General features: G+C 41.5%; 1 protein-coding gene across 2 annotated transcripts in view; it reads left to right on the forward strand.

Annotated features, from left to right (window-relative positions):
• Nucleotides 1–21,255, forward strand: part of LOC148027266 (eukaryotic translation initiation factor SUI1 family protein) — a 76,336-nt gene extending 55,081 nt beyond the window's left edge. Inside the window, exons 5-8 of one of the 2 annotated variants that reach the window (XM_087691840.1) lie at nucleotides 18,778–19,194; nucleotides 19,284–19,392; nucleotides 19,486–20,131; nucleotides 20,244–21,252. In XM_087691840.1, coding sequence (XP_087547966.1) covers nucleotides 18,778–19,194; nucleotides 19,284–19,392; nucleotides 19,486–20,131; nucleotides 20,244–20,368 — 1,297 coding nt within the window. In that variant the 3' untranslated portion in view covers nucleotides 20,369–21,252. Of the gene's footprint in view, nucleotides 1–18,777; nucleotides 19,195–19,283; nucleotides 19,393–19,485; nucleotides 20,132–20,243 lie in introns of both variants that reach the window. The other variant, XM_087691841.1, reaches the window with a different exon arrangement.
• Nucleotides 21,256–26,085: the final 4,830 nt, after the last annotated feature.

Here is a 26,085-nt window from a genome sequence, read left to right on the forward strand (position 1 = left end):
GAATAGGATCAAGGGCTCTATCGGTCATCTTCTCCTCTTCATCAATCTTTTCGTCCTCATGTTGTTGTATGTGACACCTTGTACGTGTCACTGGTCCATCCTTCACATGGACCCACATTGGCAATGGCTTTTACCTTCTTCTTCCATTACTCTTGCTTTAGGACATTGAATGCAAGATTGCACTCAATCATTGTGCGTGCAATTTCAATGTCCGCAAGTCGTTGGCTTTCTCTAAGAAAAGCAATCGATCCAGGCACATGAGCAGGAGCTTGAGAGAGAGAGGATTGCCTCTCCAGTGCCGCATGTGCCTCCACTCTTTGTCTTTTACCGGACTTGATGCGGATGTGGAGCCCCCACCACCAATGGTAGAGGTGCTGATAAGCCACTTTCTCCTTCTCTTATGGATCCCCCTCTCATCTTGGCGAGAATCTCCTTCGCGATGTTTTGAGGGATCTCCTTGCATGGAGCAACTTGCCTTCCCGTCTTGGAAAGATATTAGAGAAGACGGATTGCACCACTTGTATAGTGCTTCCCACAATACTTGCATGTCTAATGGTGGGAGTTGGACTTCTTTGTGTCCCTCTCCACATGGATCATGTGCAAATCGAAAGCCTCGTGCTTCTCACCCAAGGGGGAGAGAGAGAGAGAGAGAGAGAGAGAGAGAGAGAGAGAAAGAGAGAGAGGGAGAGTGAGACGCTTGAGTCTTGACTCTTGAAACTGAAAGTTGAAAGAGAGGGAGAGGCCCGAGGGTTGGGGTAAAGTTGAAAGAGCAAGAGTGAGGGAGAGGGGGTGGGAGATGAGAATGGCAAATGCTTTGATAGGGTGCGGGAAAGAGGGGATGGGAGATGAGAATGACAAACCATAAGTCAATTCAAGTGACAAGATCCAAGAGAGGAAGATGAGAATGACAAATGCTTGCTGAATTGGTGTGGAAGCATGGAGGAGAGGAGCACCTTTTGTAGATGAGAGAAGGGTCAAACAATCAAAGAGGGGTCAAGAGTCAAAGAGGGTTGCCAGTTGGATGGGATCCAAGGAGGGTTTTGGGGGGAGGGGGGGAGTGCATAGCTGGAAAAGGGGGTGAGATGAGGTATCCAAGGCTTCCCACCTCCCCAAAAGTGCCATACATGCAAAACGCGCCGGATTAAAGCGCAAGCGGAGCACGGGAGGACATGTAGACACAGACGGTCCGTTATTTGTACGGATCCATACGGTATGGATTGCACATTGCGATTAGTATGGAGACAACTATGCCCATTTGGAAAGGACATTTTAGCCAAAGCTGCTTGACATTGTCTACATCCTTCACCATGTAGTAGATCTACACAATCTACTACTGCTGTCCAGCCACATCGACTATTGCTGATCACTCACCATGCTGTTGCCAGCTACCATGTGGTAGCAACTGCTGTGTTTGTACCTGCTGGCTGCCGCCCTATCCCTGTCAATTGTAGCAACTGTTGCGTTTGGATCAGCTGACTGCCATATAGCCTCCCACGTCATCACTTGCTGCTGCATTGAAAGTGTTCTCTCTCCTTTGGGCATTGAATATTGATCCGGCATCATCATTTACTGTGTTTGGTGCTATTCGAAACCTAGAGGCTGCATGGTTGTGTTTTTGGATCTATTAGGAGTATGAGACACTCTCCAGCTCATTACCTCTTATCTCCATCCTTGAGACATGAGATCAGAGTATAGTTTTTAGTTCTTGCATGGCTTGTTTTTTGCAAAGTGTCATATTATATTTATTTATTTATTCAGATCTTCATTGTGCTCATTGTCTTTGAGTTACCCTAACCCTAATTGTGTTCTATCGATTTTATGCTTTGTTGTACGCTTATGTTTCTATGTTAGAGTATTTCTTTACAAGGGATTGGCTCAAAAGTTGTTGCTGTGCTATGTACAATATCCATGTCATAAAAAATGACATCTCTTTAGACAATCATCTTGTTTGTTTGAGGATCAAACAAACAATATGCTTTCACCTTACAAGAGAAGCCTACAAAAATAAGAAGATTAGCTTGGGGAGTGAGCTTTCCTATCTTATCACGAGGATTGTACATGTACACATGATACCCGAAGAGTTAGAAATGGGAAATTATAGGTGGAGTGGCAAAAAATGCCTCAAAGGGAGTCCTATGAGGAATCCCGTACTTTGGCACCGGTTGAGGATGTACATTGAAGTGTTAAGAGCCTTGATCAAATGGCGCTCTAAAACCTTCGCTAAGTAGCATAGAGTGTGCCATGTTCATCACAAATTCGGTTGCTATGCTCTACAATATTCTGTGAGGGGGAGTTGGTAGAGGTGACCTAGCGTGAGATGCCTTGCATGGATAAGAACTTGGTGAACTCGTGGGAGATGAACTCACCACAAGAATCACTCCTAATACATCCTACTTGATGACCGATCTAATTATGTACAAGCAACACCCACGAAGAAAAGTTGGTGAATATGTTAGATTTATGCTTAAGGAAATACACCACATATATCTAAAGAAATCATCCACGATAAAGAAGTACATAGTGCCATTATGGGCAGCAATGGATGTTGGCCCATAAAGATTGACATGGATCAATCTAAGAGGCACCTCAGCTCTATGTGTGGTTTGCTAAGAAAATGATGTGCGGTGTGTGAGTGCGCACAACGGAAGAAGGATAGGAACATAGAGAGAAAGTAAGAGAGAGAGAGTAGGAAGAAGAAGAAAGAAAGCTATACTGATTGAAGATGGATGCTGAATGCAACAGTGTGGATTGATCAGTCCTTGGCCTTGCACGTAGCCTATCGCAGTCTTTGTTGGACTTTGACAAGAGCTCACAACCGGGAGATGATTGACTGACAAACCCTCAAATAGGTAGGCTAACAGCCCCTCTCAGATTTTGGGAGTGTCTGAAGACCCAATAAACTCATGTGATGAAGCTTGGAAGCCTTGGACAAAAGCTTCGTGAAGAGATCCATTGCATTGTCCTTTGTGGGACAATAGACCATCGATAAGTGAGAATCCATGATCGGTCTCGAGCATAATGGTATTGAACTTCGATGTGCTTTGTGGGAGTATGAAACACCTAGTTCTTAAGCATAGCCAAGGCACTTTGGTTGTGCATGTGTATTGCATAATAAGGTTTGATCAACACATACTTGCCACTGTCAACCTTATAATAAAGGGGGGTCATGATTAGAATGATGGAAGCCACTTTTTAAGAAGTGGAGATCAATCCTCTGGTACCAAGCTTGAGGAGCTTGCTGTAGGTCTTAGACGGCCTTCCACAACCTATAAACATGGTTCTCCTTGCCTTGCTCAAAGAAAGCTAGGAGGTTATGAGACATAACTGCCATTCAGAAAGACCGACTTTATGTCCATTTGATGAACTGGACAATGGTGATAAGAGGCTAGAGCCAAGTTAGCTTGGATAGTGGACATTAGAGCTTTAGGTGCAAAGGTCTCAAAGTAATCCAAGTCGTCTGCCCGCTTAGAAAATTCGTTGGCAACAAGCTTTGCCTTATGCTTGTCCAAGGATCCATCTCCATAATACTTGGTCTCATAGACCAATTTGACACCAATCACCTTCTGCTTCTTTGGACGAGAAACCAACTTCCAAGTTTGGTTCCGCTCGATAGAATTGAGCTTAGCCTGCATAACATTGTGTCAAACGTCCTAGGCAAGAGTCTCATCAATTGTAGTAGGCTCATGGTCCTGAAGAATATGTGACATAAGGGCATAGTTCACATAGAGTGAACTATCCCGTTGGGGTTTGAATCCAAGCTGATCTGCGAGGGCCAAGAGGCATCTCAGGGAACTAAGTAATCTTTGAATCTTGCATGAGCTGCTGATACCACCAAGGAATGGTGATAGGCTCAGTTTACTGCAAATGAGACCGAGAGGCCTTTGGTACCTGTAATGCACAGGTAGACCTATTTGTGGAAGGGACTCCCCCTCACCAAGGCAAGGTAAATGTCGAAGCCCTCCAAGTAGCAACCTGTGGATGAGGCTATCTATGTTACTTTTCCCTCAAGTAGGTGGGGCATAGTGTGAATGAGAGGGAAATTTAGAAGTCCCTCCACCACCCTTCAAGAAGCTCATCTAATAGCATTAAGGTTTAAATGCCTATAACAAGCATGGCAAAGCAGTTCAAGCTCGTGCGAAGATCACATAGCAAGGCGTGTGAGTGCTCTTTTCACAATGAGGGCACTTAGGCTAGGCACTTGGGCTACTTCTTGGAATTTGGAACATCCTTCTTGTCCTCCTATTGCTTGGCATGGGACTTCCCCTTTCTTTGCTCCCCTTGAACTTACTGTGAAAGCCTTCGTGGAGCCGGATCCACTGGTACCTATATCTTTGAGCCGCTCGTCATGCTCCAGCCCCTTGAATAGTGAAATCAGCTACAAGTTTGCGATAGAAATGATGTAGATGGTCTACTTGGAGGAGATCAGCAGTCGCCTACACAAAAAACTGTTGCATTTGCACAAAACGCTCATGTAGACTATTGACAAGCTGTCGTGGACTGTCACCTGCACCAAGAACAATTGCGTTTGCTGAAAATGTTGATATAGACTTTCACTAGAGGGATGTGGACTGTCGCCTACAGTAGGTGTGCTGCAGTTCAGCAAAACGCTGATGTGACTAGCTGTGTTTGCAATTGGGGATGGTTACCTCGGCTCCAAACTGCTCTCTGTCCTCTTGTTTGGCTATGATACCATGTGAGAGTGCGCCACGGAAGGAGGACACAAACACAAAGCAAAAGGAAGAGAGAGACAACAGGGAGAAAAATGAAAAAATTTGCATTGATTGAAGATGAATGCTGAATACAACAGTGTGGATTGATCAATCCGTGCTCATAGCCTGAGGCGTCACTGGGGGTGCCAGATCAGGCTGAGAATGACGACGGCAGCAGCACCATAGACGGAGGAGTGTGCCAAAGATGGAGTGTGCACATCAACCACTTGCAGAAAAAGAACAAGTCTGCCTAGCCAGCCCAACAGCTGTAAATAGCTGAAAATATGCCAAACTAGCCGATCAGCGTCTGGGGCCCAAAAGTTGCCAACAAAAATCTGCCGACTGGAGTAAATGTATTATGATTGCACCAAAAGACTACAGAAATGATGATGTGGCAATATAGAAGCTGACTTTGTAGTCTAAAGCAGTCACAATGTGGCAAGGGCAGCAAAATGATTGTAAAAACTAGGAAACACACCAAAAATGCATACTAAATTGCCAAAGCTCCATTGTCTCCGTCAGACTTTGATAGGAGCTCACAATGAGGAGATGACAGTCTAACACTGTGTTGCTTCCCAGGCTAAGAGGCTGGGCAGACATCCTTGAACAGTTTTAGGTGCGGAAGGACCTCAACCATTTGACGATGTGCCAGTTCATAGAGCGAGTCATACCCAAGGTGTTCTAAGTAATGCCAAAAGCACTTATCGTTCGTAGGCTCCTCGTTGGTTACTAAAGCTTGGAAGTGGTGGAACTCCAAGACTTGGGTTCTAAGCGATAATGCCAAAGTAGCTTATTGTTTGTAGGCTCACGGTTGGTAGTTAAAGCTTGGAAATGGTGGAACTTCGAGACTTGGGTTTTTGGTTGGGAAAGAAACTGAGCCATCTCATAGAGATTGCTAAGCTATGCTACACCGGAAGCAATCATTTAATGAGTGTGAGAGTCTATGACCTTGACTGTGGTTGCTATAAAGAAAACTGCTTGCTTCAATCGACAAAGCTACTAAATGGATAATATGGTTTTCCCCAAGTTGAGGGACATCCAACGAAGCAAGATCATGACCCTCTATCCCAGTTATGTCATTAATGAAATTTTGTATATTCTTGCACTTTACATCCCCTAAGACGGTTGGCTTAGAGGTATAGAGCAAGCAACAAAATTCAAATGTTTGTTATGTTAGATCAAGCTAATTAATGCCATTATTAAACTTGACATGGCCTAGACCAAGGATCTTGACTGAGGAGTTATTCCCACAATGGACATTTTTGGTTGTAGCAGCTCGAGAGACAAAAATGTTATGAACTTCACTATCCCAGGTGGGTAGAGTGGGTCTCCGCGGTTGCCTTGTGGGGCTAACTCGTGAATGTGGACTAAACTTGAAATCTTTGATGTCTCTATGGAGACGAGGTGTGCCTAATGTCTAGTAACCTAGTTAGACAAGCCCTTTGGAGTTGAGAATGATATTGACTGTGATGGTTGGCTGAAGGAAGTGTGGGTCTGGCCTCGCCATTGTCCTTGATTTTGGTTGCCACCAACTTGCCTTCCTTGATTGGGGCTTCCTGACTAAGGGGTGGGGGTTTGAGTCTTTTTTGCCTTGGATTGATACTCTTCGTCAAAATGACTTGTATTCCGACAATGTTGACAATACCAATTTTTCTTTGGTACATTTTGCCATCCGGGTCTTAAGGATGGCTAGGAGTTTCCTTAGGTCTCACTAACTTGGTTTTGGTTTTGAGGTGAGTTTTGGTTTTAATTTTGTCTTTGGTTTTGACTTTAAGGATGATTGGGAGTTTCCTTAGGTCTCACTAGCTTGATTTTGGTTTTGAGGTGAGTTTTGATTTTGATTTTATCTTTGGTTTTGACTTTGATATTTCTCACATTGTCTTTGTTTTCCTCTATGAGAGGAAACAACAAGAGTCCCCTCTGTGGAGGAAACACTATTAAATTGATTGAATAGCCGAGTGTAACATATTAGTTGACACTGAAATTCATAGAACGTAGGCATGGTGGGTTGTGAGATTAGTTGCTGCACAAAATGGAAGTATCTTCTAGGAAGCTTGTTTAGAAACAATGTGACCTGGTCATCATGGGACTTAGGATCCCTTGTAGTGGAGAATTCGGCGAGAAGCCGATACTCAGCCAACTTCACCTTAGGGTCATCTCGATCAATGATTTTGAAATTTTGAAGCTCATAGTCAAGGTTTATACTGCAGGTCCTATCCTAAGCCGCACAGTGGTTAGTCATTGTTTCCACCGCTTTTATGCTAGGTCAAAGTACTCTAGTTGTGAGTGGAATTCAGGTAAAAGACATTCGATGAGCTCCACGATTATGGAGGCATTTGTGGCCTTCCACGAACGGACAATCACACGTGGAATAAGTCCCAGGTCTAGTTGGGTTTCCAGCCCTTGGACAAGATTCCACAAGTTTTGTGAGTCAAGAACATGGCTCATCGGGTTTGACCAATTCGTATCGTTAGACTCGTTAAAAGAGTCTTGTTAATAAAAGCATGCTTGGTGGATGAGGATGAAGAATTATGAGGTGTTTGAGTGTAGGGAGGATAGTAAGGATAGAGAGGGAGATAGAGTAGGTATATAGAAAAAGTTGGAGAGGACCCATAGGTGAGGGGGATAGGGTGGGAAGATAGAAAAAGTTGGAGAGGATCCACAAGTAAGGATAAAGAGGGGGATAGGGTGGCTAGATAGAAAAAGTCGGAGAGGGACCCATAGGTACCTGTGGTGCATGCACGGGGACTCTCAAACTTTGCGCAACTATTTGCTAAGGCATAGTAGTATAACCAGAAGTCTCACCAGGAATTGCCATGGAGGAAAACTGTGGTATTAGGGAGATAGGGTGACTAGATAGAAAAAGTCGGAGAGGGACCCATAGGTACCTATGGTGCAGGCATGGGGACTCTCAAGCTCTGCGCAATTGTTTGCTAAGGCATGGTAGTATAACCAAAAGACTCACTAGGAATTTCCATGGAGGCAAACTGTGGTATTAATTGGTTGAGACTTCGGTAACCAAGGATAGGGACCCCATGTTGGCTGTAACTCAAAGGGGTGTAGTGTAGGATGGAGGTTGAGCCTCCTCTAAAGGTGCATGAGCACCATCCAGAACAAAAGGTGTAGAGGTCCTAAAGGTTGTGTCTATCTTTGCAAAACCCCCCAATGTCATGTGTGCAATGCTATGTGGTGTTTGATATGCAAAGGTGAATGGTGGAAAAGGTAACGGTAATGCAGTGGATGATGTGGGTAGGATGGTTGAGTGCAATGCTATGTGGTGTTTGATATGCAAAGGTGAATGGTGGAAAAGGTAATGGTAATGCAGTGGATGATGTGGGTGGAAATTGAAATGAAGATGATGATGTGGAATACAATGAAGAAGAAATACCAAATTCATTGTGACTTTGAGAAGCAATATTGAAAGGGGGAAAGGAAGAAGAAGAGTTACCAATCTTTTTGTTCTGATTATCTCTTCTTGTATTAACATACATGAGTGGATTTTCAATGGGAGATTTACTGTGATCAACATATGGCACTCTAGCTTCATCTTGATCTTTACCAACATGTTGTAAAGGTGGTGAAGCAAAAGAAATAGAAGGGACAAAAGTAGAAACTTGTGTACTTTGCATCAAAGTAGGAGAGAGAGGCTGAAAATAAGGAACGTACTCCGGATCTATCTCCACGAGAGGGGGTCCTTCCCTAATGGAGGCCTTGACGGCCTTGCAACATCATATTTGTGCACAACATCTGGTGAGAAAGAGTCAGTTATACCTTCTTCATGCAACTTTTATTTAAAGACTTGTCGATGTAGCACTCTGAATTCCATGGCTTTGTGAGCCAAGATCAGTTGCAGCTCCTCATCTGTGATGGAATAATGACACATGTCTTCAATGTAGTTAGAAGGATCTCCGATCGTGTTGGAACCTTACAAAGTTGGCAATGGATGCCACTCTTACTCAGTTCTTGGGAGTAGGTGTGAAAGTGTCTGGTGTCATCTTTTCTTTTGTAGTTCCTACTTCTGAGGTGAGCTTTTTGATTGAGGGCTTAGGTTTCTTCAATGAGTACCTAGCTCTAATACCATGTAAAGAAATACTCTACCTAGAAAGTGTTGAGGATTAGAGCAGAGAATATGAGCTGGAGAGTATGTTAATACTTTGACGGATCCCAAAAGGCAGCATGGTAGCCTTTTATGAGTCTAGCAGCAGCAAATGTACTAGTAGGATGCTGGATTAGTGGTAGACGGGCAACATACGGGGTAGAATCAGCAAACACAGATGATGATAATGACATGGCAGCTGTCCGGGGGACTATAAACAGGAAAATGCAGATCTGTAGCAACTTTCCCAGGCAGGGCGGCTGCAGGCTGATCAAAATACAGCAGTTTGTTAACGTTTGTAGCAAGGCGACAACAGTTTCAGTGTAGAGGCTGGACATGCTGAAACTCCTCTGTAAACAACAAGGGGTGGACAGCAGGCGTCCAATGGTATAGGAAGGCTGGAATGCTGTTCCATAATGGAGGGGAACTGAGAAAGCGTTTCAATAGGAAGGAACGTTCCCAGGAGTCGGTGTTACAACATTCCCTAAGTTGGAATGTTCCAACGAGGTGTTCCATGTTCGGAACGTTGCATTCCAACAGGGCTGTGAAACGTCACCTGCGCTGCCACGTTCCCCTAGATGGAACATTTCCACCTGCCATTCCATGTTAGGAATGTGACATTTCCCATTGACCTTGCGGCCCATGTTTTTATCCTGATTCCAGAACCTCTGCTGGTTGTTTCTTTTTCGTCTCGTCTCTTCCAACCTGTCCTGTCTCGGCTCTCTTCTCCGCCTCCGTTTTCGTCTCGATCTGTTTCAACTCCCCCTTCTAGTCGTTGACTTTGTGTGGCCTACTTGTAGGCTGCTCGACAGTGGACAGGGCTGTAGGTTGAGCAGTGAGTCACCCTGAGTGGACAGTCACACTGGCCCCAAAAAAACACACACACACACACACACACACACACACACACACACACACACACACACACACTTTTTCTCTCTCTCTCTCTCTCTCTCTCCCCTTAGCTGTTCCTTGAACTAGAGTTGAGCACCAATCAGTCCAGTGAGCGTACACACTCTCTCTGCCTGCAGTCGTATGCCATCAACCCATCTGTCCATCTGACCCAAGTTGTGCTTGAAAAAATGGTTGCTATTGGAATTTCCTCCCATGCACAAACTAGACGCTAAGCATGTAGAGATCATGGTGGGATGAAGTGGACGTTGAACGCCTTGCTCGTGGTGGAGCACTCTCTCTCTCTCTCTCTCTCCTTAGCTGGTCCTTGAACTAGAGTCGAGCGCCAATCAGTCCAGTGAGCGTACACACTCTCTCTCTGCCCGCAGTCGTATGCCATCAACCCATTTGTCCATCTGACCCAAGTTGTGCTTGAAAAAATGGTTGCTATTGGAACTTCCTCCCATGCACAAACTAGACGCTAAGCATGTAGAGATCATGGTGGGATGAAGTGGACGTTGAACGCCTTGCTCGTGGTGGAGCACGTCGATGGACATGCAAGCTATGTCCTTCAGGTGCACAAGTAGGGCTGATAAGGTGTGTACTTATTTCTTGGGAGAGGAAAGAAAAGAGTAGCGCTTTTGCATACGAATGATGCCTTAGAAGAGGGGAGAGCACGAGGCACGTGCAGCAAATCAGGATGCCTTGGCTTGATTGAGGTGACATGTGGTGGTTGATCTCTCCACATGCATTCCACGAGCAACATTAGTTGCACCCTCTTTGATATCGACTATGACTACAGCCATATCCTCCCATGTCCAGAGTGTGTTTGAGGTTGGGGCATCTTCTTCTGATGTACCTCACATATGATGACAAAGTACCCTTGAGGCATCGTGGGATCTACAGGAGGAGATCGATACTGCTATCGCTCGCTTTTTCTATGCGGACCATATGGCCTTCCATACAGTGATGTAAAATTTCAAATTTGTAAAACAATAAATGATTGTTGTTTATCAATTAAATTTTAATGGAATACATTTTAACTTTTAATGATAAATCCTATTTTTTATCTTTGAAGTTTGTATCCAATAGTATATGTGTGAAATCTGAAATCATGATGTGTATTGTGTTTACTAATCAATTAGGTTGGAGTTCTCGAGGGGAATGGTGAAGAAGGTTGATGAATATGGCCCTACATACACACCACTATCATCAGAGCACTTACGTACTATATTCTTGGAGAGAGAGAAACACAAGGTTGAGCAGGTTGTAGAGAATACAAAGATACTTTGGGCACGCCATGGTGTGACTCTCATCGCAGATGAATGGACTAATACTTGTAAAATATCCATTCATGGGCTAGTAGCATATTTTTCATCTCACAATGGTTTAAGCATTGGTAAGAGTTCTGATGTACTTGCCCATGAGTGGATAGAAAAAATTAAGATGGGTGGGCCACATAATATTGTGGCATTAATGGCAAATGGTGAGCCAACAAATAGAGCAATTGGTGCCATAGTTGAGAGCTACTATCCCCACATTATAGTTTGTTTTTGCATGGCTCACTGTTGAAACAATCTTCTTAAGGATATTGGTAAGCTTTCATGGATTGAATCTGCGTAAGAAGTAGAGAACACGTAGCGAATATGGGAAGAATAAAAACTACTTTAATTTCAAATGAATTGATACAAAGATAGCTTTGTCCACCTGTGCGCTTCCACTGTGAAGGTTAGATGGTGATCCAAACAAATGATAGGCGAATAGCTTAAGGGTAGTTTGTAAAACTCTGATTGGGTGAAAGATAGATTGACAATGGCTTTGGAGGGGTCTTTTTTTTATAGCATGGGAAGGCTGTTTGGTTAGCCTATATGACCATATTATGAATCTTCCTTAGTTGGCTAGGGAATATGTTCTTTATCGTCGGGCCGATGGTATACCCCGCATCTTGACGCATTGTGTCTCAAGTTGCTACCAATATGACTACTCTATCTAACTCAAAGGCTAGATCCACAAAGGTCATTGTTTTGCCATTCAATCACATAGAGCTCATTTGACATATAAATTAGAACCCGACCAATGTCCGTGCTCACACATGGCTTCTCCTCATAATGGAAGCTTTACAACTTAGAGCACTATGGATCATTAGTGGCATCTTACGAGGGTGGGCATTGAGCATACCTAAGACCCCCTCTCAATGTCCACTCACAGGTGAATCACATCCTCGGCTCAATGTTGAGTCTTTGAAAATGAATTTCATGGAGTTTCTTTGTAAGAACTTTGGTGAAGATGTCTGTTGCGTTCTCATCCTTTGGACAATAGACTAGCTCTACTATCCCATCCTTGATCAAGTTACACACATAGTGATACTGGATCTCAATGTGTTTGGTAAGTACATGAAAAATTGAATTTTTGGCAATGGCAATGCAACTTTGATTGTCACATCTTAGCATTGTTGGATCTTCATCATGTATTTCCATATGCCATAGGATTCTCCTTGACCATACTGCTTCACATGCAGCAAAGCAAGCTACCTTGTACTCTACTTCGGTAGAAGACAATGCCACAGTTGGTTGCTTCTTACTGATCCAAGAGAATATTCATGAACATAAAGAGAAACAATATCTAGAAATTGATTTCTTGGAATCGCTGTTATCTACCCAATCCGAGTCATAGTTTCCCATAATAGCACTTTTGGAATTGTATGTAATACTATGGTCAAGAGTTCCCTTCAAGTATTTGAGCACTCGCATCCGAGCTTTCCAATGACTTTCTCGTCATTTGTTTGAGAACTTGCTCAAAATACCAACAAAATTGATATCTAGCTTGGTGTTATATAAGTAGATGAGGCTGCCAACCAATCTCATGTACCTCCCAATGTCTACTAGTGTTGATGTATCCTCAATGGATAACTTCACATTGACCTCCATAGGTGTAGCTATCTCCTTATATGTGGTCATGCCAAACGCTTTTAAGATCTCCCATGTATACTCCTTTTGAGAGATGGAGATTTTGCAAGGCTCTTGCTAGACTTTAATCCCTAAACAATAGTGCAAGAAGTCCAAGTTTGTTATTTCAAACTTAGAGCTCAAATCCTTTTGAGTCTGATGAATTATATCTTCATAGTCACCTATAATAAGAAGGTCGTTCATATATAGACAATCACTATAGACTTTTCACCATCCTTGTAAACATGTAAGTTAGCATCTTAGGCACATCCTTTGAAATTCAGGCCTAAAAGGAATTTATCTATTTGCTAGTAGCATGCTCTAGGGGGTTGTTTCAGGCCATGCAATGCCTTCTTTAGCTTACAAACTTTGTTTTGAGAATAGGGGGCCTTAAATCTCGGTGGTTGAGCCATGTATATCTCCTCCTTGAGGTTGCCATTCAAGAATGTTGATTTATCAATTTGGTAAACTAGCCACTTTTTATGAGTGGCTACTGTAAGTATTGTGCAAATAGTGGTCATTCTAGTAGTTGGAGCAAATGATTCTTGAAAATCAAATCCTTCAATCTATGAAAATCCATGTGCAACTAATCTGGCTTTGTACTTTTCTAAACTACCATCAACCTTGTACTTTACCTTCTAGACCCACTTGGTGACAATAATCTTCCTTTTTTGTGGCCAATCCACCAGCTCGCAAGTATCACTCTTTATGATGTTGTTATACTCAGCTTGTATAGCTGCTCTCCATGCTGGATCGGCAAGTGCTTCTTCCAAGTCTGTTGACTTCTTTACTTCTCTTATAATCTTAGTCATTAAGGCCATATTGACCATGTGAGTAGAAGCCTTTCTTTGCTCCTTTATTCTTAAAGACCTTCTTGGTCCATCTGCATTTTCCTGAATTGTGGTAGGTATAGGATTTTTGCGATCACAAAGCTGCTTCACCCATTGCGGCAATGGCTTTTTCAGGGGTGTGATTGTAGGTTGGTGAACTTTTTTTTCATCATTCAAAGATGATGCTTGCTCCTCCTTGAGGGTAGGAACAACTCTTGGGATAGGTTCATATAGTGGACTACTTCACTGAATGCCAAAGTGGAAGAACTTATATTCTTATCTTCCATTGTATGTGGCTGCTCCTTGAACACCACATCACAGCTTGCTATGATATTCTTTGTCTCTTGGTCATACAATTCGGAAGTCTTTTGCTCATCACTATAACCTAAGAAGATACATTTTACTTTTTGGATTTAACTTGTTTCTCTTATCCTTTGGAACATGTGCATAATATTTACATTCAAAAGTTCTAAAATGTGAGACAAATGGTTTCTTACCAGAATAGGCCTCGTGAAGAGTTTTGCCCTTAATTGCTTGTGTATAACTCTGATTGAGAATGTAGATTGTAGTCTCAATAGCTTTTGCCCAAAACTGGTTAGGTAATCCCTTGCCCTTAAGCATGCACCTTGCGATTTCCACACTGGTGCAATTTCAGTGTTCAACAACTTTTTGCGGAGGTGTATGAAGCGTCGTCAATGGACGCTTTATCCCTTTGCTCTTGCAAAAGTCTTCAAACTCCTTTGAGTTGAATTTACCACTACCATTTGTTCTAAACTTCATACTTTTCCTTGTTTCATTCTTAACAAGTTTTAGCCATTCTTTAACTTACCAAAAGCTTGAGCCTTATCACGAGGGTAGTATATTCACGACTTCCTACTGTAGTCCTCGATGATCACCATAAAGAAAGAAGACCATCCTAAGACTTGTGTAGACATTTTACTGCACAAGTCAGCATGTACCAACTCTAAAGGAGCCTTTGCTCTATTTTTACTTTCTTGTGGAAATGTCTCTTTCTATTACTTGCCCATTATATAAGCTTCAATTAGTTCCTTTATTTCAGTTATTGTAGGTAGGTGAGCAAGCATACCTTGCTTATGCATCTCTTTTAATATTGTAAAACCAATGTGACCAAATCTATATTATGAATCTTCCTTAGTCGACCAAGGAATATTTTAGGAAATATTTCCTTTATCGTCGGCCCAGGGGCATATCTCGCAACTCGATGCATTGTGTTTGGAGTTACTAGCATATCTATTCTATCTAACCCAAAGGCTAGATCCACAAAGGTCACCGTTTTGCCATCCAGTCACATAGACCTTATTTGACATACAACTTAGAACCTAACAATTTGTCTGTGCACACACATGGCTTCTCCTTATAATGGGGGCCCTATAACTTAGAGGCCATGGATCAGGTTCAGTAGAGGCAGTACGCTGTGGTAGGAGGATTATTGATATGATGGCCTTGAGCTTACACTTCTAGCAATTTGCATTTTGAGTGATACTGTTAGCTCCTCTTGTTTGAAGCAATTGTGAAGCTCTTATAACCACATTGCATCCAAGATAAGGAGCAGCCTTGGTGTGTGTAGAAGGTTGTCAGTGCAAACTTACATATGCTTTGCAACAATGTGACGGCAAAGGCCGATCCCTTTACTGAGTGGAAGATTAAGCAGGAGTAGGAGCAAAGAGCACGGCATATCCTAGACTCAGGAGAGATTGAGGAGGCAACATAGGAGGTAGCAAAGGCAAGCATTGGTGATATGGCCGATGAGTCTTGAGGTCCTAGAGACATGTATGATGTAAGATCATTGACGATAAATGTATCTTTTTGATGTGCTATCGACTAGTCACTAGAATCTAGAGTCTAGAGCCTAGTTCCCAATGTGATTATGACACATGTATCTTTTTGATAGTTTGTTTAGTACTCAATGCTTAGTATTTATAAATTATGGCTCCCGATTTTTGAGTCTTGACTCTTTGATTCTAAAGTTCAATCATTAGAGTTTTAATTTTTTTAAATTGTGTGCACATTTCAAATTTGAAAAATTCAAATGAAACTTTGTAATGTGTTCAAGTCTCATTTGAAATTTTCAAATTTGCAACATCAATTGGCCTTAATAATACAATATATCTTGCACGCAGTTGCCAACACCATTCATGGCGGAAAATGCAATGATCAAAATGATGTTTTAAAAGTATTTTTTTAGACTCTAGAGTGTCTTCGAATAGTTGTGAAGTTGTTTGTTGTTTTTTTTATAAAAAACTTTTCATTCTCTCCATTCTCGGAATGGGACCTCCCCATTTTTTAGCGTTGCTATTTCCCCTTTCTAGAATGGGCCTCCCCTGTTCCAGCCGCATTTCTTGGTTCTATTATTGTTTCCTGTTCCCCGTTCCATGTGGCTATGGGGTGTGGACAGTGAAGCTCCGGTACTTGCATGCTGTAAAAATGAGATTGTGGTTGAGTGGAGGGCAGTATGCCTATTTATAGAAAGTTTGGGTCCTCCCAATTAGGGTTTGTGCTAATGCAAGATAGATACTCTTGAGGAAGGCATTTCTTTATAATAAAAGGTTTAATTCACTAATTAATTGAGTTTTGGGGCTATTTTAGCACTCATTGGTTATAGGCTTGGAGGGACCTTAAAGATTTAGTAGCCTTGTGCCTATTGTTTTATTTGCATCTCTCTTGTAATTACAACAGATTCCATAGCGCACTTTAAGTTAAATAGTTACTGGAAGCTCTAAAGCATCTCCAATGGCAAGAGCCCATTGAAAAGAAAGTTGAGAGCATTGACCGGAATGGAACATGGATCTTGGTGGATCGTTTGGACCACAAGAAGTTCATTGGGAGAAAATGGATCTTTCGTTCTAAATTGAAAGATAATGGGACTTTGGACAATACAAGGCGCACCTTGTGGTACAAGGATTTAGATAGAAACCAAGCATTGACTATGAAGAAATCTTTGCATGTACTGTACGATTGACATCATTCCATTTGTTAGTTGCCTTGGCCTCCCATCATGGTTGGTCGATCTATCAAATGGGCGCCAAAAGTGACTTTTTGAATGGTTCTTTGCAGAAGGAAGTATATATGGAGCAGCCTCTTGGTTTACTTTTTTTGACTATTAACAATAAGGTCTTTCATTTCCAGAAACCTCTTTATGGGCTGAAGCAAGCACCACGTTCTTGGATCTATACAACAAATAAGTTTCTGAGATCTCATTCTATCCCTTATGATCCTAACTCTACCCTGCTTCAGAAATGATTGACCTTGGTTAGCTATCCTACTTCTTGGGCATGGAGGTTGTCTGTCATGGGGATGTGATCTATGTAATCTTTGTATCCCATCAGAAATAACTAGTACGGTACTCTTTAGATGAATAAATCTTGGACCTACATCCAATGAAAAAAAATTGTATATATAAATTTAAGTTCTATACTTAATGTTGGGACTTAAAATAATAATTCAAGGCCTATACTTCATGTTTGGACTTAAAATAATACACTCTAGACATTTAGAGCCTTTATACTAGGAGTTTACATATCGAGAGATTGAGGATAGAGAAGATGGAAAGCTTGGGAGTGGAAGCTGGTGGAGATAGGGTGAAGGAGAGCTTGAGGGAGTAGGGGGTAGAGAGCTTGAAATATAAATTTGAAATTAGAGAGGAAATGAGAGGGAGAGAATATATTGCTAGAGAGAGAGAGAGAGAGAGAGAGAGAGAGAGAGAGAGAGAGAGAGAGAGAGGTATTATTTTCGTACATTAACATACACTTATTCACAAAAGGAAAAAGAGATGGGCATATGTGTATGGGTGTTGTGGGAGAGGAGAGCTAAACATCACCTACAACTATCTGAAAAGTAACCCCAAATGATCACAAGCAGGCACTTTAAAACGATTGGACACCATTGGGACATGATCGGATGTGTTGTATTGGATAGGATGGACGGGACGAGTCGATCATGGATAACTAGGGGCCTTTGAGAGGTTGTTTAGCTAAAAAGGCGTGTTTCAGTTGAAACCTTAATTAGCTTATTTTAAACAGTCCCAAAACTCAAAATGTTACAAAATTTTTGTGTCCCGTAAGCAAACACCGGGCTCTAGGGCTGCGTTTTAACTTTGCAGGCCTACGTTGTGCTGATGAAAGTTTGAGTTGTCGCCTGTCAGTTCTAGAGGAGCAGACTGTTTCCTGTTTGCAGCTGCCACCCTGATCACAGACACATCAGTTTCAGCTGGCAGCACCAACTATAGGTCGTGGGACGCGTCAAACATGGATAATTAGGGCCTGAGAGAGGTTGTTTAGCTAAAAAGGCATGCTTCAGTTTAAACCTTAGTTAGATTATTTTAAACAGCCCCAAAACTCAAAATGCCACAAAATTTTTGTGTTCCATAAGCATACACCTAAACTTTGGTTGGTAGTGACCTGTCCATGCATTGTTATAGTGTGTGTTTGCTATAGGTGGCCTGTTCCCAGCCTGTTCCCAGCATCGTGCAGCTCTCACCATCCCTCTAGGGCTGCATTTTAATTGTGCAGCCCTGCCTTGTGTTGATGACAATTTGAGCTCTCACGTGTCACTTCTAGAGGAGCAGGAGACTGCGTTTCCTGTTTGCAGCTGCCACCCTGATCACAGACACATCAGTTTCAGCTGACAGCCCTGACTGTAGGTGGTGCATTCTCACTGCAGTCATTTGGAGCTATGCAAGTTTATGTTTTCAGCTTTGTGCAGGCTGCCCTGTTGCCACTGCCTGTTTTCAGCCTGACTGGACTTCAAAGCCTGCATTTACAGCAGCTGATAACTTACAGAGGCTGTCTGCAGTGTTCCGGCATCTGTTCAGAGTATGACATACTCTTCAGTTCATACCTGCTTCATTTCGGGATCCATTTGAAATGCGGCCACCTTTTGACATAATCCTGGAATCCCCTGCTATGAAGTTTTCATGGCAAAGATGATTGCTTTTTCTGCAGGGACAAGTTAAGATGCAGCTAATATTTTTTAAACTTGTTGCACTATATGTGCCATCAGATTTGCATGTCTTGTTTATTACATGTTATATTTCATGCCTTGCTTATCTTTAGTCCTCCAGCAGTAATAACTTGCTCCTCTCCTTGAGCGACTGTTATGTGTGATCTGGATACACTAGGCTTCATAGGTTTATTGGTTGTTTTGTAAATATCTCCTTCTAAAAGTTCAAATTTGATGTACATTTTGTTAGGAGATATAATCATCATTATTACTGCTTACAATATTGGTAGGTCATTCTTTTCCTCGAACAAGGTTGACCAATCAAAGTCATAAATATGTGTTTACAGGGAGTTGGCTGAAAGTCGATATGTTCCGAATGAAGGGTTTTATGAAGACATGGTTGGTGCTGATCCTGAATTTGTAAGACAAGTATCGAATGAACTATTGTCCGAGGATTTGGGTGAAGCTGGTTCTCCCTGTGACAATGAAGAGCTTATTCATACTGCAAATCAACCAACTGAGGAAACGGTTGAGGTAGAAACGCCCAATAATGAGATACCTCAGGTAGCTTCTAGAGAGGGTGAGGAACTAGCAGGGGTGATTGAAACACTAAAAACTGATGACAGTGTTGAACAAGAGAAAGAAGTGCCTGAAACCCACCTAACAGTTGAAAAAATGGATATGCTCTTGGATAAGTGCTTGCTGCAGTCTTTGCACACCACTGTAAAAGAAAAAGACTTACCTATGTCAGGCAGTACGTTATGGTAATAGCAAATGAGGGGTTGCTTATACCGTTGCGTCCTAGTGTTTGAAGGTTATGCACATAAGCTTAACAAAATGTTTGCTTTTACAGGTCTAGTCACATATTACCTTGTCGACCTCCAGGTACAATGCTGGATTTGAAAAAATCATCACACAAAAAGCTCTCGAAGTGGCTGCAAGCGAAGTCAACTACTGGTCTGGTATGAACTAAGTGATAATATGATCACCTCAGAGAGTTTTGCTAGTTTGGAAGTCTCTCAAAGGGCTGCTGTGTTTGGCCTGTGATCCCACAGATATCAGCAAAGGAAGATAAGCATCGAAAGGAAGTAATGCTGCTTGGATTCAATCGGGGTCACCCAGACTTCATGGCATTTAAACCCACAAAGAATGCTCTCCCCCAAGAAGCAACTGCTGTACCTTCAAGCAGTGATGTACAACAACCTGCAGTGCAAGTAGAGGTCTCAGAATTGTGGAGATCCAGCCCTCATGTCAGCCCCATATTTGAGGCTGTTGGTGCAGATGCAAGCAAATTCTATAGTACATCTGATGCTGTGAATATTGTATTCACCTATATAGAAAAAGAGAACTTAGTCAAACCTACTGACAAGTCGTTTGTAGTGCTTGATGCAACACTATGTGATGCTTTGTACAAAGGCACAGTCAAGAAGGGCAATAGCTATCCAACTGAGATACATAAGAAAGATCTGGGCGGCACGTTTTTGAACCGTATGCAGGCACATTACAGAGTCTGCCGGGGAAATGAATCAGCTGTTAGAAAAGGGACTTTAAAAAGTGTGCAAATAATTACTGAACGTAGGCAGGGAAATAAAAAGGTAACTAGAGTTTCAGGAATGGAGATGTTTCTTGTGGATGCAGACATTCTTGCCAATGAGCTGCAAAAGAAATTTGCCTGTAGCACTTCAGTTGGAGAGCTGCCTGGTATGTAGACATCCAAGTGCTATTTCATGTATGTGTGCCTCTTTCTGCATCCTGTCCTTATTCACATTAAACGCCGTATAAGTCTTCACATTTCTTTGTTTGTCTGATGTAGGAAAGAAAGGCCAGTATGAAGTTCTTGTACAAGGTGGTGTTTTGGAAGATCTTGGAAGGCATTTGGTTCAACATTATGGCATTCCAAAAAAGTACATTGAGATTCTTGACAAAACAAAGAAGTAGAGTCAGATGTCAACCATGCATTATTCTTGCAGCAAATGATATATCTAATTTGAAGATGTTTATCTCCAAGTTTAGCACATATTTATTTTCAATCTTGCAAGGGCTTTTGCAAGTCTAGATGGATAAAGGATTGCCAAATAAGCAAAGATTTGAAAATTATTAGCTACAAATCATGATATCCTTTAGACACATTAAAACTCCTTTGAATGGAGCAGAACAAGAGCAAAAGTGCAAACTATTGTATGCATGCAAGTTCCACTTGTCAGCAATAGAAAGTAGGTTTAGTTGGGCCAACTTGTTTAACTTGGGGTGAGCTTCTTGTTTTGCATTCTAAGAAACGATTCTAGAAGTTACCAGAATTTGAGCTGGAAGGGAATTGGCTTACAATCCAACAAATGGATGGCAAGAGTTCTTGAGCACACTTTTTCAAGAATGGATGCGATAAGTCCATCACAGCGAGGGTTAGCTGTATGGAGGTGAATGAGTAAGATCTATAAATCACAACAATACTTTGTTGTACAAGTTGATTAGGGTTGGCATACAAAATACCCTTGTATTCTACAAAGAATTAGACCAAGGCTGTTGACCAATGCACACAATGTTGCACAAAGACCATTAGAGGGTTTTTGTGTCTTCACATTTGAAGTCACACATATGTGCTCCCATGAAATCCAACAAATGCATAACTATGGAGTCCTTTTCCGTACGTATAATGATGATGGATGGTGTCAGTTTATGCATCTTTGACCATGGTAGCGATGGCAAGCAATATAAAATCATGGGTAGTATAATTGTTTGAACCACCTTGCCATAAACATTGAAATGCCATGCATGTGATTTCCAATAGACAATTTTTCACAATGCAAGTTGAAATACAATCAAGTAAATTCTTAGCCAAGGCTTCCACCTCATGATTATTCTCAAATGTCTTATGATGGTGCCATGTGTTATCACCCTCTGCCATCCCAATGTTAGAAGCCTCATTTTGTGTATTGACACACTAAATCAAGGCATGCACTAGTTCAATATTAACTTACATTAACATCAACCTTATTCTCCTCAAAAGACTTTAAAAAAATAATTACTGTTGATTACAAGAAAATTAGAAGTCAAATTTTGATAGTATGAGTGTGCTAGAAAATATTCTATAAGTAGTATATTGTGGGCATTCTTTATCCCTATCCTTATATTCATATTATATCTTCAACTTTTAGTCATTTATCTTTTGCATCTTTGCTTGTACCCCATTCGGAGTTGTGCGTCTCCTATTGCCATCATTAAGTGATTGTCACCCTTTTGGAGGACATCATTGTTGATTGAAGGTTGTCTTTAGTTTCCACATCCTCTTTACTAGTTGTTTTCTTGTTGATTATCAGCATAATCTATTTGATGTTTGTTTTGGGTTGTATTTGTTGTGTGTTCATCAAGCAATTGGTTATCTTGTCGATTTCATCACAACTTGCATGCATCATCATTTGGATTTGCATCACACGTGGAGTTCTATTTTGAGCATACTAGTTTGTTGTTTGTTGATACTAATCTTCCTTGATATCAGCCGATCTCAAAGGATAATGTTTCTCTCACTTTGCTATTGTCCACATCATTATCAACCTCGGCAAATTGTTATGACTACATTTCACCATCCACCATAATTACAATACTCTTGGAGTTGTTTGACATCTTCGATATCAATCTCAATACACCCATCATTGGTCCTTGAGACAGAGGTTGAGGATTTTGTTGAGTCATATTCTCTCATATTCATTCATCATTTATCAAAGCATTCTATAAATTGTGTTCCATTGTAATCATACTTCTTGTATGTCTCTTTGTGCACCTTAGAATTTCTTTATATGGTAATAGAGTTTGGTGCTCCCACTAACACTTGAGCCTTGGGGAGAAAAATGTATCACATGGGCACGTGAGCTTTTAAAGAAAATATGTGAGTGATTTTCATGAAAGTAGTCTCTCTTAGAGCCTATGTCTTTAGGGCCAAATTTCCCCTCCTTGGAGATTCTAAGGGAATGGTAGCAATAGTCTAATTCGACCATAAGATCCTTTGATACTCTTGCCTCTTCAAGATATCATCTTAGTGTTGGTGTTTACATCTTCGAGGAGGGTGCAAAATAATTAGAGTATGAAGTTGATGAGCATTTGGAACTGCTAGCCCAAAGAAGGCACACCAACGTGGAAATGATGTCACATCTAGTTTATCATATTCCATTGGAATTCGTGAAAGGTGCAAAAATTTTACATGTAGTTGGTCCTTTGTTAACTCTGTTTAATGTGCAGGTCATGGATATTAAGTAATGATGATAATCTTGACCCCTATGAATATGTCGATGTTAATAGAGGTGGGCCAAGAGTAAGGAAACATGGTGACCCTTCTCATTTACTTGCAAATTTTGGAGATTTTTCTTTTGGTGCGTCACACTCTACAAATCCCACCCATACCACTTACATCTTGTACTCATTTGTGTTGCACATTCACTATTCCATAGTAGACCATATTGGGGGAGTTACCCTTTAGGCATGTATCCCATAGGCTTCATTCCTATCTCACAGTCCATTGGCAAAGGTGCATAAATGGTGGGGGTATATCCCCCAAAACAAGATGTTATGTGGATCTCCACACAAGGATATCTATCTTGAGATTATCAAGGCCGAAACACCCCTTAGATGGCCTTACAATTTGCACGCATTCTTATGCCTAGTGGGCCATCAACCTTCTATCTAGGCCCTACCACCTTCCATAGTCAAGTGCTTAGAAGTCACCATGCCAAGCACTGTTGTGGAGATAATATTAAGCCAAACATTTGCCTTTCCACTACAACTAGCCCACATGATATCTTACTCAGCTTTCTATCCTCTACATAAAAAAATACATTCAATAACAACTCTCATTTTAATGGGTCAAATTTCACAAATTGGTTGAACCTTAAGTGGCATGTATTGGATTCACAAGACTTGTGGGATCTTGTTTAGGGGGAGGAACCCCAAGCAAGTAGGTTTGCATATAAGGTTATTCACTCTTGGAAAAGTAGGGGGGGGGGGGGGGGGAGGGAAGTTAAAGTAGTTAGTAGACTTCACAACTGAAGACTAATGGAGGCACCATGGCCATGGGACCATTGGACAATAATCAAAATATGTGCCTATCTCAATTTTGGAGGGGATGCTGGATTGGTCCACAGGCCTTCCTTGCCTCTATAGAGCCACATAAGGAGGAGAGCTTGATCCATGTCTATGAGTTGCCTCCTAGTGAATCTTTCAAATAGGCTCCCTCCCACCTATCTATGTAGTCATCATGCCACATGGATAGTAGACTTCAGAGCTACACCCCATATATCACTACTTTAGGATACATGTATCTTCCATAAGCCAATGATGGTGGATAATGTTTGGTGTGAGAACAAGTCCTTAGTCATGAGCCAATGATGGTGGATGGTGTTTGGTGTGAGAACAAGTCCTCAGTCAAGATCCAAGCTATTGGTAAATTCAAGTTTGATATTGAGTAATGCCCAAATCTGATTTTAGAGTCACATTGTAGTTAATCAAGTCTCCTCGAACCCTTTGACGACAAGATTAGTCTAGTGATAGCTTGAGCAAAGTACAATGTAATCTGATGGCTTAGTTTCTCTTCCACCAAATTGTTGAGGGCTCCAAGTTCCATCTTATACATGGTTTGGCTACTTCAAAGTCACTAGCGCTTTTGGCATTTTAGGCTTGGCCACCTTGGCCATGAGTCTCTTTTTGATTTATCATGACATCAATTAATCAGAGTCGAGGGACCATTGAAGTTGATTCATATTGACTTCAATGGTAAATCGTCTACATCATAATTGAATCCTCTATTATGTATGATGTCTCTCGTTATACATGGGTGTATTTTCTAAAGGAAAAATCTGAAACCTTCACCTACATTTTCACTTGGGTGTGATTATTTCAAAATCAGATAGCTATCTACATAGGGACAAAAATGAGCAATAATGGTGGTGATTTCATGTCCCACCAATTTATTGAGTTCCTATAAGAATCAAACATTCAATGCTAGCTTACATCTATCAACACCCCTTGTTAGAACAGAACAATGGAGCATAGGAACCAAATTGTCATGAATATGGCATCCCTATGTTGTTTGTACTTAAGCTACGTGAGAATCCATGGTCAAAATCTATCAATAGTGCAATATATTTTTCTAAACCAATGCTTGACAATGGAACTCCCTAAAAGACCCCATTTGAGGCATTTCTTGGCTCTCATCATTCTATTTTCCACCTTCTAGTCTTTTATGGGCTATGTTTTTGAAGCCAAGGCTTATGTTTGCACAATCCTTATATGAATAAAACTTTTGCTAGGAGGGATGTGGTTTTGGATAAGAGAGATATTGTACACCAAAGTTGACAATTTTTAATCCTTCTACCTCTTCTATCCTGTTACCCCCAATGCAAAGAAAGCAAAAAGAAAATTAAAAAGATACAGGGCAAAGCGAAAAAAGGCAGCCTGATTGAAGAAATAGAAGGAAAAAGGACCAAAAGTGCGATGACAATCTCAAAACTTTAGGGAAAGTGTAAAAGAGGAAATGTGCATTTTAAATATAAAAGTGCATTGTAAATCTTTGTAAAAGAGCACTAGGCTCTCTCCTGTGCAACTTGTAAATGTAAATGGGCATGGGTGAAGGCACAATGCAAATAGGAATGGAATAGGAAAAGAGGACCCTAGGCTAGCTTAAAGGGGATTAGGGTTTTGTATGAAAGGCAAAAAAATGAATGAAGAAGCTCATTCTTGTGTGTAGCCAAAACTAGCTCTCCTCCTCTTCTTCATCTTGTTCTTGCTTGCTTGAGCTTGAGAGAGGGAGGGTGAGAGAGTGAGTGTGTGAGGGTGAGGGATCGTGGTGGAGCAGCTCTCCATCTTCTGCTCTCTTCTTATTCTCTTCTCTTCTCTTTTCTTCTCTCGTTTCATACACGACAATGGAGCATGGAGCTGAGCTGGAGGATCGAGCTTGCTTGAGCTTGCACCTTGGATCATGGAGCTACTAGAGTGCTTGAGGGAGGAGGCAACTTGATCCACCATGAAGGTAGGCTCACTACACTCGTAGGGTGAGAGTGCGTACAACTATGTGAGAGGTAGCCATTGCACTTGTCGTGAAATGCTTGAAATAATAAGCGATCTGTGGGTCTTGGCGGTTGAGTGAGAAGCTTCCACATTTGAGTGCTTGCGTGCTCCGAATCGAGCATTGAAGTAGGGTTTGGCCCGAACTGGTACTTGAGATAGGTAGGAAGCGAGGGAGTTGAAGAGATATTCGATCTCCTTTTTGCAAGTAGGTTTTTCTGGTTTTTTGGATTTAGGTAAGTAGGTTGGATTAGTGTAAGGCATTGCTTGTAATTTGGATGCATTTAGGTAAGGAAAAATTAAGAAAATAGAGAAACAAATAGTAGGGTTATTGTTGTAAACACGGTAGAACATGGAGAAAAAGAGGCTTCAATGCATTGAGAAAGGATAGAAGAAAGGAAGTGGAAGACTGAAGAACAAGGGGTTTACGAGGTAGAGAGAGCAAAGGGAAGCTCATTTCTACATTTAGAGTTAAGAGAGAGAGGGAGCTAGATATGTTGTTTGCAGGGCAGTAGTTAAGCAATGAGTGCTTCGATATGTGTGACCAGACACATTTGTGGGCTCTCGGTGAGTTAGTTTGATAGCTAACTTCTTGTTGTTTGATCATG

This window comes from Lygodium microphyllum, chromosome 13, assembly GCF_053477565.2.
Source record: "Lygodium microphyllum isolate KBCC chromosome 13, Lygodium_microphyllum_v1.1.10, whole genome shotgun sequence".
Classification (NCBI taxonomy): Eukaryota; Viridiplantae; Streptophyta; class Polypodiopsida; order Schizaeales; family Lygodiaceae; genus Lygodium; species Lygodium microphyllum.